Source organism: Microtus ochrogaster, linkage group LG2 (genome assembly GCF_000317375.1).
Source record: "Microtus ochrogaster isolate Prairie Vole_2 linkage group LG2, MicOch1.0, whole genome shotgun sequence".
NCBI lineage: Eukaryota > Metazoa > Chordata > Mammalia > Rodentia > Cricetidae > Microtus > Microtus ochrogaster.
Window position 1 is genome coordinate 8,240,014 of NC_022028.1, and position 17,002 is coordinate 8,257,015.

A 17,002-nucleotide genomic window follows, 5' to 3' on the forward strand; every position below is an offset into this window, starting at 1 on the left:
TACTCTAAAAAAAATAAATAAATAAAATAAATGGGAAGACTACAAAATGCGGTCTTGTTTGATGAATGTATGTAAAAATGTGAAGAAAACAGAAGAGATAATATTAGCATTCTACTTTGAATTTTATACTAAAACACCACAAAAAAATAAAGATTATAGAAGACACACGGATTAGTGCAGCAGTTCTCAACCTGTGGGTCATGATCCATACGTGGCTCAAACTTTCCTTTCACAGGGGTGGCATAGCAGATATTTATATAATGATTTATAACAGTAGCCAAATTACAGTTATGAAGTAGCACTGAAAATAATTTTATGTTTGGGGGCCACCACAATATGAGGAAATATATTATGGGTTGCAGCATTAGGAAGGTTAAGAACCACTGGTTTAGTGTAACACACCTGTAGCAACTAAATAATAAACTAGGAAAATATCTGATTATGTGTGCTTAGATCTTATTTGCTTGGAGTCGAGTGTCAGCAGTCGCTTTTGTTTTTTCACTGTGTCCACGAAATACTTTTTTGAAAAGTGAAATTAGCCAGAAAGTTCACTTTTGCACTTGAAGTAACAATATATACCTGATAGGGTTCAGTTCACTAATCTTTTATTGTATATGGATAATAGTCCCCACCTTAGCTACTTAGGAAGCGTATTACTTAATATTTGGGGATCAACATGAGCATCCTAACGATGTGATGAGCATCATAGTGGTTTGCTCAGTCACCTGTAGGACTCAAGGAAAATAGTCCTTTGGATTAACATGGAGAGCATCCATTAACATGGACTACAGGAACAGATAAAATTAGGAGTTTCTATAACAAGAAAAAACAGGAATTGAAACATATAAAATGAATCAGTTCAACCAAAATCAATGAATTCATGCAGCTTTAGCTATAATTCCAACAACCTCTTCTTGAGATCATGCAAAAATATTATATAGCTTTCTTATAGAATAAGAAATGCCCATATATGCTTTGGAGAAGTAAGACATAGGAGAGGAAGTATATATATGTACCCTGTGGTGTCATTGAGGACTTTATATATGGAAGATTGGCACAAACTAGAAAGTCCAATAACAAAATCTGAGACACAGAAATTTGAGGTGTGACAAAATTTCAAGATAACAGGGAAACATATTAGTGGTGCTGTGATATACATTTTAAAGACACTAAAGAAGAACAATATTCAAAATAAATTCTAGATGCATAAAGATGAAAAACAAAATGAAGGAAACAGTAAATCTGAAGAAAAAACTTGAAAAATGTAACTTAACACTGTGTGGAAGTAGAGAGAAGTCAAAAGCTAAAAAGAACACTATAAACCTTAGATTACTCTGTAGCAAAGGGTGCTCTGCAGCAGACAGGTAGAGGATGGCAGGGCAATGGGAAAGAGCTCTTGTTAGCATAGATAAACACAGATGGAAAACAGGCGACAGACATGGGAAGATGTTGAAATCTCTTGGTGATTATGGGGTTAACTTTACAGTATTTCACTTTGGTTCATCAGACATTTGCTGGAGTTCTGAGAAGAAATGTAGGCGAAAACAGCATAAGAATTGCTTTCATGAAACTTGAAGTGTCAGTAACATTTCTGTTTTTAGAAACTTGTGCCATGAGAACAGAGCACACCTATGAATGAGATACCTCTTCAGCATTTCCCCAGTGCAAAAATTGATACAAAGTCTCTGCCCATCAACAGAGGATTGGCATGAAAGCCATGTTAGTAGATACTATAGGATATAGATGATTATGCAGGCCTTATAAAAGAATCAGACTTTATCTACAAAGATGGAGAGATCTTTCTCTGTCCTCAACTAGGAAGCCTGGACAGAAGAAAGGATAAAGAACCTCTCTTCTTAAAGAAATACTGTAGGCACCTATTTTTAAAGAAAATGAAGAAAGCTCATGTGTAAAGAAATCCATTGTGAATATGTTATCACAGAGAAATATCTAGTGGTACACACAGATGGCCACTGTGAGCTGGGAATTGGTGGACAGCATAAAAAGAAGGGAGGAAGGGAAGGAGAACAAGGAGGAGAAAGCAGTACATGTAATACTGTTGGGTATGTGTATTTCTGTCTCTCCCCCCATGTTGGGGATCTGACACAGGGTCTTGCACAGCTACATCCCCAGCCATTGCTGTGAGTATATGTGTACACTAGAATTTTTATTTCAGAAGAAAATGACTTGAAAAATAGACTCCCTTGATTCTGTGGGTGCTAACGTATAGGTGCTGAAGCACTTGTATGTTTTACGGCCTTAACCTAAGTTGTCACATTGGGAGAAATGCACGCAAGTTATCTGTTGCTGATCCCACTGTTTAATAGGACCCCTTTTGCTGATCCCACTGTTTAATAGGACCCCTTTTGCTGGTCCCACTGTTTAATAGGACCCTTTTGCTGATCCCACTGTTTAATAGGACCCCTTTTGCAGGATTTTTCTTTCTGTTATCTTGGTTCTGTAAAAGTAGGCCTGTTAGTATTCATTTTCATTAGCTAATATTTCACGCTGTTTGATGTAACAGTATGGTCACAACTGTGTTTTCTAACATTAGTAGTTATGAATTCTGCTTTCTTTGCTTGTGTTTACCTAGCACACTCTCTTTCCTAGTTGTGTTTTATTTCTCTTGTAAGTACTATGGAATAGTATTCTTTGCCAAACCTGAGAGCCCCTCTTCCTTTCATACGGGATTCAGTCAGCCCTTTTACACTTACGATGGTAATTAATAATGTGATTTTATTTTATTTTTTGTGATTGATTTCTGTGTGACTTGTTTTAGAGATAAGAGTTTTCTCTATAAAGATGATTGTGAGTGAATTTCACATGTACTGTTTGCTATGTATGCTGATTTATGCCAGTGTACCTGCTCAGTACCTTTTGTTCTCCTTTCTAACCTTCATGAAGAAAAACTTAGTGGCAGCAGCAGTACAAACAAGAGACAGAAAATCGCTCAGGACTTGATCAACTCTATTGACCAAACAGGAGAGCTTCTGGCCATGTTTGAGGACAACGAACTTGATGATGTTAAACAGGAGAGAATGGAGGTATGGTACATTCCTGTTTCCCAGCAGTAACTGCCCAACATAGTGCCTGTGGTCCCACCTTCTTGTCCTGTGTCCTTGACTTTTGCCTGACAGGTCAGATCAGTGGCCTTGTCTGGGCAGCGTGCTCAGGAGCCAGCCCTGGAATGGGAAGCTTTGCCTCCACACTTGGCTTTGAGAAACATCTTTAGTTTTGATTCTGTTTTCTTCTTTGGAAATAGCGAGCATTCTCTTCTCTGGATCTGACATTTACTGTTACATTTTATTCCATCAGGCTACTTTACATTAAATATTTACTTAACTTTTTTTTTCCCCAAATTATCCAGTTGCCTCCAAGGCAAAGGTAATTCTTAGTGCTTTTGTCTTGGCACAAAGAGTGAAGAGCTGCCTTTCAGATTGCTATTGGCAGCTGCGGTTGGCCTCACTGACTAAGGTGGTGTCCAGGGAAGCTACATGCTTTACATCACTGTCACAGAAAGCAAGTGACATATTTGCATTCCATATACATGTTTTCACAATGAATATAAAAATTGTATGTCTTCTATTTACCTTAGCTATCTATACTTCAAATCACTGCTTCTTTAAATACACTCCAGGAAAAATGAAAGTCATGATTGATTTCATTTGAGTGCCTTCCAAAACACACAGTAGTTTTCTTAGTTCTCACTATGACTATTATGCTTTTACATTCAAAAAGGAGTCTCAGTTTTCCCCTTCTCCTGAAATTGAGCACAAGAGGTAATTCCAGAATTCCAAGGGAATTTTTAAATGCCTGTCTCATTGTGGTCTCTATGTGTGCTAAAGCGGGGATTATTTCACATTGAGTCTGGAGGAAGCCCTGTTGACATCCATGCATTGTAAATTTAACAACCTTCTTTAAAGAATTAGCATGCCTAGATCTTGGGCTGTGATCTAAAGGCAGTACCCTCTTAGGTATCAATTACCTAGGAAAGTGTGGTTATCTTGCTTTGAGGCAACTACAAATGGTTTTACTTCAACTTTGCCGTGGGCCAAAAATATGCTAAGTTGTCTAAAGCAGATGATAAACACATATTTCTGATGCCATTATGGCCTCAACAGGATATGATTTTTGTAGGGCATGGTTTCACTTATGATGTGTTGCTTAGGGAGCAAAGTGTACTTTAGTTTCTAATATTTCATATCATGAGATAAACATGAAAACAGCCAGTAAAGGAGGATCCTACCAAAATTATATGTAAAGTGGAACACCTGACTTTCAATTTCACTGGGACAGATCTCAGCTAAATCAGTAAATTGCCTGAAGGCCATTCCACAGTTAAGGGAGGGAATGGGGTGGAACATTCTGTAACCCTAGGCTCCTAATAACAGAGTAGAGCTGGAAGGACGTTGACTCAGTAAAGTCAGTCAAGACTCCAGGAGCAAAAACAACTCCAGTGCTCACACATACGAACCACTTTCTGGTATTGTACTATACACTGCATGGTGTCAAGCAGGACAATGAGACAGCAGCAAACTCAGTAAGGACACTTACAGTTGAAGTAAGCCATATCTAGACAGCAAGTCCAAAATTGACTGTTTCTTTAAGCCTACAACATACTAGAATCTTCTCCTGCCAAGATGACAAGTAGTTTCCATATTTTACTCATCCAAATGACATAGTTGAGATGAATAAAAATGATAGACTTGTAGGAAAAACTGTAGACAGTAGAAGTAGAAAGTGGGACCATTAAGAGCAGAGGCCTTGCCTGCTTCTAATTTGACAGGTTATAGTTTCGAGAGTAAACCGCAGCTGTGGCGTCCATATGAAACCACTTTGGACTCGAGACAGCAGTCTCCTGCCTCTAAAGCACAGTAGAGTAATCGGCCCTGCCATCATCCATGGTTTAATTTTCCTCTAAGCATCACTTATGCTTGCAGAAACCATGCTACCTTTCCTCCTAGAGCAGAGGAATTGGTGTAGCCCCACCAAGAGAACTGCACTGGGACAGGTGCTCTCTCCTCTCTCTCTGTTATTCTCCCTCTCTCTGTGTCTCTCCCTCCCTCTCTCTCTTTTCCTTCCTACTTCCTTCTTTCCTTCCTTCTTCCCTCCCTTCCTCTTCCCCTTTCCTTCCTTCTTTCCTTCTTCCCTCCCTCCCTCTCCTCCTTTCCTTCCCTCCTTCCTTCTCCCCTTTCTCTCTCTGTCTCTTCCACTTGCCCCTTCAGTTCTCATGTAAATGCAGCTTTGAAGTACAAACTTCTACAAATATAAAGACCTGAGATCTTAGCTTATCCTGAAAGCACCCAGTGGGTGTGTGAAAAGCTTGTTGTTCTTTGCTGTAGTTTTGAACTGATATATGTGCCTGACTTTGTGTTTCCTTAGAATCTACTTCATTGCTGTGAAATATTTGGGAACTAGAAATAAGAAAATTGTCTGAAATTTTGCATCCATTTTGCCTTTATGGTTCATCTTCGTTATAGTCTATCCTATCAACCTGTTAGTTGTCCAGCACCAAGTTTACAACATTGACTGTAGCAGATCTCCATGGATGTGATCTGTGAAGTTGCCTCCAACTTAGCAACAAATGAATGAATGAATGAATGAATGAATGAATGATTGCACGCACCTTGGTTGTTTTAGTGTATTTAAGAGACATGACGCACAAAAGAGGGAAATTGAAAGCATAACCATCCAATTGAATGCAACCCACTTCTAAATGAGGCAGATGTGTTTTAATGTTGATAATCGTTTCTATGTTGAATCTTTTTTTATTCTAGTCAGCTAGGTGTGGCTAAGTAAACCAGAACCAGGGTAGAATCCCTAAAAGCTGGAGATAGATTTGATTTCTCTTAGCAAAAGCCCTCTGACAGGAGAGGCTCAAGTTTGTCATTGATCAAGTCAACCATTCTATCCAAGGTGAAGAAGGGCCTGTAAAGATGATCGCTTGAAAACTCAGGTGAGCTCTGCCTCTAGTCTTATCTACAAATAGCTAAGGTCCACAGGAGACCCATGAGGAGAACTTACCAGAGAGAACCCCTACAAGTGACTGTTTATATTTCTGCTGTAATCAGGTAGAATCTAGTTAGAGAGCAGGAGAGAATACATATAAAGCAGCTTAAAGTTTTATTTTAAATAAGCTTTAAATAAATAAATAAGTTATTGAGATCTCAGGTGCTCCTAATTTGCTTAACGAGGAATAAACTGCCATTAGTTTTTGTGAGTACAGTGTCTCCTGAAGGCTGAATAAAAGACATCACCTTCGTTATCCAGCCAAGTCTCAGAAAGTCAAGTTCTAATCTCCAAGAGCTCTCAGTCCAGACATTGTGGTTTCTGGAGACAGACAAGACAACTAGAAACCTCACTGAGCAGTCAGAGCACACAACTCTCTGTCTTCTGTCTATAAAGCGTATTCTTTCTACTAGTCCCCAGTCATTATAAAGGGAAATAAAGTTCCTATAAAACTAAGAGTCTGTAAACACCTCCAATAAAATCTAACATAAAAAAGGAATGGTATGGGTAGGGCAAACATTTATAAAGACAATTAAACCCCCAACCCCAATTAAAATAATTAAAAAGAAAAAGCCTTTCACTACATGCTTAAAATGCCAGGGAATTTGGGTTGGGAAATGAAGATAGGTGTGAGGGTCAAGAGTTATGTCAAGGTCTCGGGTTCATTCTTCAGAATGGCAGAAAGAGCGGTGTGTGCCTGTCCTAGAAAGCTGTATTTCTAGTCTAGACGTATAAATGCATGCATGTTTGTTTATTTATTTATTTATTTATTTATTTATTTATTTATGCATGTTTATATCTATTTGTTATATCTGTGGGACTAGAAATATATTTCACTTGTTGTCCTTATAGGTAAAATAACTATCTTAAGTATATGAGACAGATCCAGTTGCTAGGGATAATAATGTAAATAATGGAACAATGGGGCTGTGTTGGTCAAAGGCGCCACCTGTAATGAAGATGCACTAAGTAGAAAATGCTCATCATCCACTTCCAGTGCCTGCGGACATAATGGTTGTACGGGAAAAGCCAGCCAGCAGAAGTACAGACATGTAGGAACTAGAACAGTTCATCTTCAACTCTTAATCAATTAATTTAGATGAAGAAAATATTTATAATAAATATCTGTTTATCTAAAATTCATATGGATGTGATCATATTAATTGTATTTCATTAAATCCCAGAATCCCTACTTAAGCCACTTCCATTTGCCAGAGTTAAGGGAACACTAACCAATAAAGTAAAACCTTCACTATATTCAGGTGTTAAAAATTATTGTTTAGGTAAGCCTTGATATTCATTCTTAAAGGCATCAAAACTAATAAAATAAAGGTAGCTTCTGATTTTTAAAAACTAGCTCTTCCCAGAAACTGCCTGAGCATGCAAATAAATAGAAAGACAATGTGCAAGTCTGTAAGAAAATGTTAGCTGTGACAGACTTCATGTCAGCAAGAAGCATAGAGAGAGGTGTAAGCAGTGTCCCGAGTACAGGAAGCATGAACCACATTCTATGCTCCTGGATATGAATGTTCAGCCTTGAAAATGGCCTACTTGTTTCCATTGAAATAGAGGGATGCATTGCAATGTCATGGGATCTTTGTAGCAGAATTTAAAAACTTAATAACATTGAATTTGTCGTACATGATTTAAAAAAAAAATCAAAAACTGTAAAGGTTTTATTAAAGAGAAGCAGAAGTCAGAGTTTGGTTTGCCCCGCCTGGCCTGTTAACATTTCCTTACCCATTAAAACTGTAAGTGTGTGACATAAACGAGGGTCAAAGTGATGGCAGAGATCATCTCAAGAAGGCGCCAAGATGAGTCATTAAAACACTGAAGCCATCTCTTGACCTTAGAGTTCCATTTCAAAGGAATTTCAAGGAATACTGAGTGATTTTCTAAAAATAAAAACTTTTTTAATAGAGGTAAATATAATTAAATACCAATTGGCATATAAAAAGACTTTTTGGCTTTTGTTTTCCAGGCTTTTTGAAAAATTCTACTAGTCTAGATGTCAACAAGTACAATAGGCAGACTGAGAGAGAAAAATTGCTGTCTTCAAATAAGATTATAACTTAGTAACAAAAATGCACAGCCTTCTCTTTAGAGGCTCTACAGAGAGTTTGTAACATTGGTATACTTTTTGAATCTTTCAACAAAAATAGACTCTTTAAAAAAAAGTTTTTGTAAAGATGCTAGGATTTCAATTTGGAAGAGGAAAATGACAAAAGGAGTGACTATTGGGGGCTGGAGAGATGGCTCAGAGGTTAAGAGCACTGGCTGCTCTTCCAGAGGTCATGAGTTCAATTCCCAGCAACCACATGGTGGCTCACAACCATCTGTACTGAGATCTGGTGCCCTCCTCTGGCGTGTGGGCATACATCAAGGCAGAATGTTGTATACATAATAAATAAATAAATCTTTAAAAAAAAAAAAGGAGTGACTATTAAGTTCTACTATATAGGTGCTGTGTCTGTCAGAACAAATCTGGGGCACAGGTCAGTGTGATGGCTGAACAGCCTGCTGCCTAGCCCAGGATCCTGACATTGAGCCTATAATTAGTGATCCTAGAAAAGCTAAATAAGGAGAACCCAAAGAAAAACATATAGGCATCCTCCTGAATATTAACCTTCATCAGGCGATGAAAGGAGACAGAGACAGAGACCCACATTGGAGCACCGGACATAATTCTCAAGGTCCAAATCAGGAGCAGAAGGAGAGAGAGCACGAGCAAGGAACTCAGGACCGCAAGGGGTGCACCCACACACTGAGACAATGGGGATGTTCTAATGGGAACTCACCAAGGCCAGCTGGCCTGGGTCTGGAAAAGCCTGGAATAAAAACAGACTCTCTGAACATAGCGGACAATGAGGACTACTGAGAACTCAAGAACAATGGCAATTGGTTTCTGATCCTACTGCACGTACTGGCTTTGTAAGAGCCTAGGCAGTTTGGATGCTCACCTTACTAGACTGGATGGAGGTGGGGGTTCCTTGGACTTCCCACAGGGCAGGGAACCCTGATTGCTCTTCAGGCTGAGGAGGGAGGGGGGCTTGCTTGGGGGAGGGGGAGGGAAATGGGGGGCGGTGGCGGGGAAGAGACGGAAATCTTTAATAAATAAATAAATTTTAAAAAAAGTAAAATGAAAATGGGAGTTGAAAACTAAAAAAAATAAAAATAAAAAAAAAAGATCCTGAATTCAGTGTCCAGCACACACATGGTGGAAGGAGAAAACTGACTCTCTGACTCTCCAGTTGTCCTCTGTCTTCCACAGATGCAGTGGAACACATACACATAATAATAATAAAATAATGATGATGATAATTTAGATGTAATTTTTAAATGAGCAGTGCCCGAGATAAAGGACTCTGTGGTGACTCGGGTTCTGACTGGAAAGTTCTCCCCCGCTGCCTGTGTCTTCTGCCTGCAGTGCCATCCAGACTCGTCATCACTAGTTCTGAGTGAAGTTTACCTTCTTGCCTCTTTCCTAAATCCTCCAGGAAGCAGAATGAAAGGAATGACCTTGAGACTGAATCTGAGCAAGTGCTCTCTCCTCATCTAAGTCAGAGGACACATGGCAGCAGCAAGGTCCCTTGTCTTGGTAAAAGAATACTTTTCTAAAGTTCAGACTTAGTAAAATACAGGGCCTGGATGACTGTTCATCCCCCGTTTCCCAGCTCACAGTGGAACGGCCATGTCAGGGTAAAGATGGACACCAGCACTCTCAGCTGTGACAGCTAATGCCGCACTGCGCACATGCGTGGACACACTCCTGCATCAGTGTGTTTATTAAGCACATAACTGTTTATACTGTTCAATTACAATTTTTAGAACCAATATTTTCTGTCTCAAGTAATTTTAATTGGATCTTTTTTAAATGAAATGCTTCTCTTAGAGATCAGTCCACCAACTTGTTTATAAAACACCTTGGCAGAAAAGAGTTTTAAAATATCATTGAATTTAGGAACACCACAGGATTTACCACTAATTTACATTTAGTGTTTATAGTTCTCAGATTGTGGTCGCTGTAATAACCAGCATATTTTTGCCTTGAATATTTTGTGGATTATATTTCCCTATTCTTTCTCCTTGACCCACATTCCCCACATGAGGTGGGCAGATTGTTGTTATATAGTCTGGTTTCATTTATCGTCACTGGCTTAATCTCAGTAAGTTATTATTTCTAAATATGAAAATAAGTTTATTCTGTGGCAAGGTTTCTTAGTGCCTCAGTTTGTACAGTGGAATTAGCAAATTATTGCTTATTTGGTATAGAAACCCCTCCCCTTCTTTCTTTGCAACTGTTCTGAGGACCCAACTTCTTACTGCTACTCCCTGGTAGATATCAGCGTACTTCCACCATCACATTCCTCACGTAGAACTGCTTGTGTTAGGTTCAGCTGGGAGTGTATTAGTGATTAGTGTGTTCTGTTGTGTTAATGGATCTGTCTGACACTTTTCATGGCATCAATTTAAAGGGCAGATGAGAGCCAGTCAGGCCACTGCTTTGTGCCATTCTTCTTTTTCTATGGGAAAGCCTTTTATCATGGTATTAATGCATCTTTATGAATCTTGCTCCAGAAGTCTCTCCATCTTCAGAGCTCACCTTCCCCACCCTCCTACTCTTCTCATATGCTCTGCCAGGGCTCACATACACTTGTATAACACATGGGCTCGCACGCATGCCTTCATCTGGCAATATCTGTTCAGATATTTCAGGATGTGAGAAAGTCCAATAGCCACTGGCATGTGGCTAATTTAACTTGTTAAATGAGCTCCCAATGAACACGCATGCTTCCAAACCCTGGAAACTAAGTGTTTGTCTATACATGATGAATAGCATAGCTAGAATAGCATAGCTATGCTTTTAGCTAGATTGTTAGTTATCTTTCTCATCACTGCAACAGAATGCTTGGTAAGGAGCAACGTAAGTAAGGATTTCCTTGGCCTCACAGTTTCATGACAGAAGATTTGGTGGCTGCATGGCTGTGAGAACAAGAGACAGCTTAATAATATGCTGGTGAGCCAGGACAATGAGTTTGCCTGGAAGAGAACCAGGCTGGAACCCTGAAAACCTATCCCTCTGTAGTCCAGTTGCTTCACCCAGACTCAAGCAGGGCTACAGCATCCCTGAACAGGACTTCCATTTGGAGACTCTGTGATGTGTCACACTGAGCCACAACAGTGGGCTATGCTGATGCTATTATCTGTGAGTTTTTAAAATGCAGTTTCCAAGTACAGAAAGCTACTCTCTTCTGAATGGAAAGACTGCGGCTATGCAGGTACACCTCTGTGAACTCGTTCTGCCAAGGCTCTTCTCACCTTCACTGCCTACTTTACAGTTGTGAAAGGCTGTCATTGTTTGACTGGCTTCCTGTTGGAATCTTAGAGATGCTGTTTTCTTAACTAGAAGTGTCATCGATTGTCCCTACCCACACCTACTTCCATGTTGACTTGTACTGACCCAAATATGTCTCTTGGCAAAGCCAGGCACCAATCACTTCTGGCTTAAATAGCAGATTCTATTTTTCAGATGGAGTACTACTGTAGATGTTGTTATTTCTGTCCAGAAACTTACTCTGAATATTTGGCAATAAGGAGTATATACTTTTCATTTATCTGCTGCATATACTAGACTGACAGACCATGAGAATGAATTATTATTAAAAGCCATATTGTCTCCGTCATTGTTACTGTAATATAGCTCCTATGGTTAGTTACAAGGGACAGTGTTTGCCATGTTGTCAAAGTCCTGAAAATTTTATAATCATACAATTACTGTAGCCATGAAACAGAAAGGACACAGGGGACGAGCTGAGAAGCAGAAGGACTGGTAGTGGGAATAGAAGGGACAAAAATAATTCGGTTGAATATGATCAAAATGCATTATATCTAGTTATGAATATGTCATAATGGAACCATTGTTATGTGTAATTAATATATGCTGATATAAATGTTTAAGTATGCTGTTTAATTAAATTTTTAGTCATTAGGATTTGCATATTAACAGTCTGGTGTTTCATCTCATTCTATTAAAGTAGTATAAGCTCTTACTTCTACTTCTTGCAATTACTCTGTCCCACAGAGAGTAAAAGGCAGAGATTGTTGGTAATGAGATCACTGACCTGCTCTTGAGTCTGGAGAAAACAGAAGTCAGAAGGCAGAATAGCTAAGGGGTCTTTTTCACGCTGAAAGAAAACGGTAATTGCTCTCCCAGGTCACCATTGTTCCTTCTAATAATTGAACATAGGTCTTTACCAAAATGCATGCCACATGTAAATATCTCCCATCTGCAGAACCTTCCCAAGCCATGGAGAAAGAGAAAGATGGAAGAATATGAGAGGTAGGAGAAAACAGAAGAATTGGCCCCTTTTTCTAGAAAATAACTCTGTAGTTCCCTTTCTCCACTCATCTGAACAGGCAGCCAAGATAACAGACATGAACAAAAGCCACTGTACACTGAAATACATACGCTATTGATTGAAAGAAACTGAGAACATAAATAACTGGAAAGGTAGCCTGTGTTCTTAAATGGGAAGAATTGGCATTGTTAGGTGTCTGTGACACCTAAAGTAAACTTCAGATTTAGCACCACAGCTGCCAGAACTCAGTGACATCTCCCACAGAAACACTCGGAAGCTTTTCTAACTTTGTTCCAGTGTTCATTGCAGTATTCACAGTTGCCACCATACAGAAACAGCCTGTCATTTAACAGACCAGTAAGCAAAGGAATTGCCTGCAGTCCCATTCCTCAGGGGGAATCCGAAGTTCCAAGGGTGACCTGGGCTACACAGTGAGACTCTGCCTAAGAAAAAGAGAAAAAAAGGAAGGAAGTGTGTGTGAGAGAGCAACAGACAGACAGAGAAAATAGCTAGTCATTGAAAGAGGAAGAAATCAGGCCAATGATAATGACCCTAGAAGATATTCATGCTAAATGAAAGAAGCTAAACACAGAAAGAGTAATATTAGTAATCTCATATGTGTGTAATATAATTTGAAAGTGATATTATCTACTATTCGGGACTTGCTTTATTTGAGATATCCCTCAACTCAAACCCATCAAATCTTTAAAATTCTTGTATTGTTGTCTCATAGTATTGTAGATCATTTTATCAACTTATTCGATCTTTGGGCACTTTTACATATGAAGCCGAAAGGCCCACTGTGTGGTTTAAAGCAGTATGATCTCTGGGGCCAAGAGACATGTGAAAGAAAATTCATCTTCCTGGCTTTCTCCCCACCCCCACCCCCACAAACCAGTCAAATCTGGAAGAGGAGAGTCATACTTTATTTAAACTAGAAAATGTTTTTTTTTTACATTGCACCAAGAATTATCTAGTTTACATGGGCTCATGGATGTAGAAAATTCTTTAGAATAATCAAAACCCAAGTTGTACTAGCTACCTGGAAATACATGTAATTCACTAAGAAGGATCTACCCTCCTCAGATACTCCTTATTCAGAAATTGCAGTTCTAAATACATCCTTAGGAAGTTACAAGAAGTTTATAAGACAAAACACTGGTACAGCGACACTTTCTCATAAACTCAGAGCTGCTGGCACAGCTTCTGGCAGCCTGTGAATTTATGTACTGATTCTGTTATTGTTTACAGGAACATGCAAGTGTTTTGTAATTGACCTTTTAAATTGCCCTTTGGACTAATTTATGTAGAATATTTTTCATGCAGAGGTACACAGTTTCCATGTGACTGAGTGTTTTATTGCTTCCTTTTTTAGGTATTTCCGTCATTTTATTCGTGTCCCTTTTATCAAGTCTCTAGAATGCAAGCTCTCACCAGCTAAGTCTGAGACGCTGACTGTTAGGGTCTCCCTCGTTTGGAGTCTCAGAGACACTGGCTTTATTATTTCCTTTCATTTCTGAAGAGAGCTACACCGTGGTAGTAGGTTTGTCATATTCTGTTTACAAATGTAAAACCTCACTATTTCAAGTCCACAACTCTTAACCATAAGTCAAAAGGCATTACTCTTATCTTCTTCAGATAATTTCAAAATATTTGAAAGAACAAGGTTATTTGTTAATTTATGTATTAGCATGAATTGGATTTCTTATCTCTTACTCATTAGCTGAAACATTTTGTAAAGAATTTTGGTGCCAAGAAATACCAAGTGATTTTGCACCTTGAAGAAAGTTGACTAGTAAGAAACATCAAGTTATATGTTGTCTTGTATAGTGTGGGATAGAGAAAATTCCAGAGATAGGTACCAAGAAATTTAAAAGCTTTCAAAAATAAGGAGACAATATCAAGGACAAACTCAATGTTTTCAAAAAATTTGCCTAATACTAGTCCTTGTCAAAAGATGACAAATTTCTCTTTCTCATATTTTCTTTATTCCCTCTCTCCTTCTCTCCCCCCACCCCAACCCTGTTTTGTGTGCCTGTATATGTGTGTACCACTGTCACTTGTGCATGCATGAGTGTGCATATGCATGTGAAGATCAGAAGTTGACATCCCTAGTCTTCCATTAGTTGCACTCCACCTCAGGATTTTGAGATAGGCACTCTCACTAAACCTGAAGCTTATTTAGACCGGTGGCTCTCAACCTTCCTAATGCTGTGACCTTCTAAAACACTTCATGTTGTGGTTACCCCCTCCCCCGCAACATAAGATATTTTTGTTGCTACTTCATAAACTGTAATTCTTCTATTCTTTTTTGTTTGTTTTAAATATTTATTTATTTATTATGTATACAATATTCTGTTTGTGTGTATGTCTACAGGCCAGAAGAGGGCACCAGACCTCATTACAGATGGTTGTGAGCCACCATACCATGTGGTTGCCGGGAATTGAACTCAGGACCTTTGGAAGAGCAGGCAATGCTCTTAACCACTGAGCCATCTCTCCAGCCCCAATTCTTCTATTCTTAAGAGTCATAATGTAAATAGCTGATCTGCAGGATATCTGATATGAGACCCCCTGGTTTAGAATGTCTGAGCCATGAACTTCATATATCTGACTAGGTCTCACTCCTACCCCCTCTACCCTGCCCCCAGCAATGGAATTATAGCCATGTACACCTCAGAAAGGGTACTGATGTTCTCTATGTCCATGGATCTGAACATAGGTCCCCGTGATTGTTTTGGGAGGCACCTAAATTAAACCTTCTGCTTATAAGGTTATTTAGAAAGATCAGATTTCCTCCTGAGTAAAGAACTTGGCCATAATTTTTAAGTGTTTGTATAATTTATATTCAGGGTTCTGACAGTGCTAGATGGCAATCATCTTGTGTTAATTAAAAGAGATGTCAGTTGTGCTACCACTAAGTAATATGTGTTACTTGTGTAAACTACATCTTTTTTCCAGTATACTGATACAGATAATGTTGACATATATTACCTCTGTGATTGGTATACAGACTGTGTAAGCACAGGCATCATAGATTTCTGAGTTCACATGGAAGATTCAATTACGTATTCTCCTGAGATGCATTAATTGGTATGTGCTTAATTTCTCGCGTTGGAAGATTTGTGGCTTCTATACACCCTAAAGACAGAAATGGAGGTACTGAACCTTGGAGTCTGAAACACCAAGGAAATAATTTTGTTGGCACTTAAAAACGTACTCACTGGTTTCTGGTCTATGTTGGCTTCATGTTGTTCAACCTAGTGAGCCATGTATTTTTGTTGTTCATCCTGGATGCTGGATCACATGCCACAAGCAGTTCATATGGTTCAAATCACCTTGAGAGAAGCAGGCCACCTCTGCATTTTCAGTCTGAAATCTGAGGAAGTGGCCACTGTTTGACCTGGCATTGTGGCTCAAAGGCAAGGTCATGCTGTACTTCTGTGACCTCCGGGATCTGTGGCTTCAGTAGGATAAGCTTGCATGGGTGGAGACAGCAAGGGAAACAGTGCCTGAGCTGCATACCATACAAGATCACTCTTCTCTTCACCATGTATAATACATAAGCACACACACACACACACACACACACACACACACACTTGTGTTGATCTTGCAGCTATAGGTGCTATATTTAAATAATGACTTTAACAGTATAAATGTAATTTACTTTAAAAAGTTGCAAAGAGTAGTGCTATCTTAGACTTAAAGGAACATGACTTGTAAACATAAGTATAAACTCCCACTAAAGTCCACAGAATATAAAAAAAGTAAAATGTGCTTCCATTAAGTTTTTTCTCCTGAAAAAAAATCATTCTTTACAAGAACTACACCACATTTCAAGAAAAATGTTTCTTTAAATGTATTAAACACTGTGCTACTCTGGCAAAATTTTAAATAGTGTATTGGTTTCTCTGCAGACTTGAATTTAACTTTCCTGTTAGCTAAGATACCAAACCTTCAAATCCATTTTTTATTTGCCAGCTTAAATATTTCATTTTCCTACAGAGTGTGTTTTCTAAAGTGTCAAATGCATACCTGATATGGTTTATTTTCAGGAGGAATCCAGTGAGGGCTATTATTATTATTATTATTATTGTTATTGTTATTGTTATTGTTATTGTTATATTAATTGTTTATATTATTAATTATTTATATTATTAATTATATTTTGTTAATTATACATTAATTATTAATTATTAATAAAAAATAATATGTTATTATTTTGTTTTATTTATCTTTCAATTGTTCCCCTTCGGTTAGTGGAATAGGACATACTTTTGATAAGGTAATATGAGGGTGTGGTGACATGTATTAGGATTCAGGCCTTGTGCTGGCCTTCCCTGTCACCTGTCACCTGGCAGAATGAACCCAGACAGTACCCTATCCCTTTCAGAACAGGGTTTCTCTGTAGCTTTGGAGCCTGTCCTGGAACTCTCTTTATAGACCAGGCTGCTCTCAAGCTCACAGAGATCCATCTGCCTCTGCCTCCCAAGTGCTGGGATTAAAGGCGTGCGCCACCACCACCTGTCTTTCTCCCAACCATTCTTCTAAAGAGGCAGCTCTCTGCCTCTCTCCCTGCACTCTTCTCTCCCACCTCTCTCTCTCTCTCTCTCTCCCCTCTCTCTCTCTCT

General features: G+C 38.8%; 1 protein-coding gene across 4 annotated transcripts in view; it reads left to right on the top strand.

Moving 5' to 3' along the window:
- The window catches only part of Supt3h (SPT3 homolog, SAGA and STAGA complex component), a 363,212-nt gene that overhangs the window by 243,867 nt on the left and 102,343 nt on the right, over positions 1–17,002 (top strand). For 3 of the 4 annotated variants that reach the window (XM_026785647.1, XM_005359815.2, XM_026785649.1), the window contains one exon: positions 2,905–3,044. The exons of the other annotated variant lie outside the window; for it this stretch is intronic. In XM_026785647.1, coding sequence (XP_026641448.1) covers positions 2,905–3,044 — 140 coding nt within the window. The remainder of the gene's footprint in view (positions 1–2,904; positions 3,045–17,002) is intronic. 4 annotated transcript variants of the gene reach the window in all.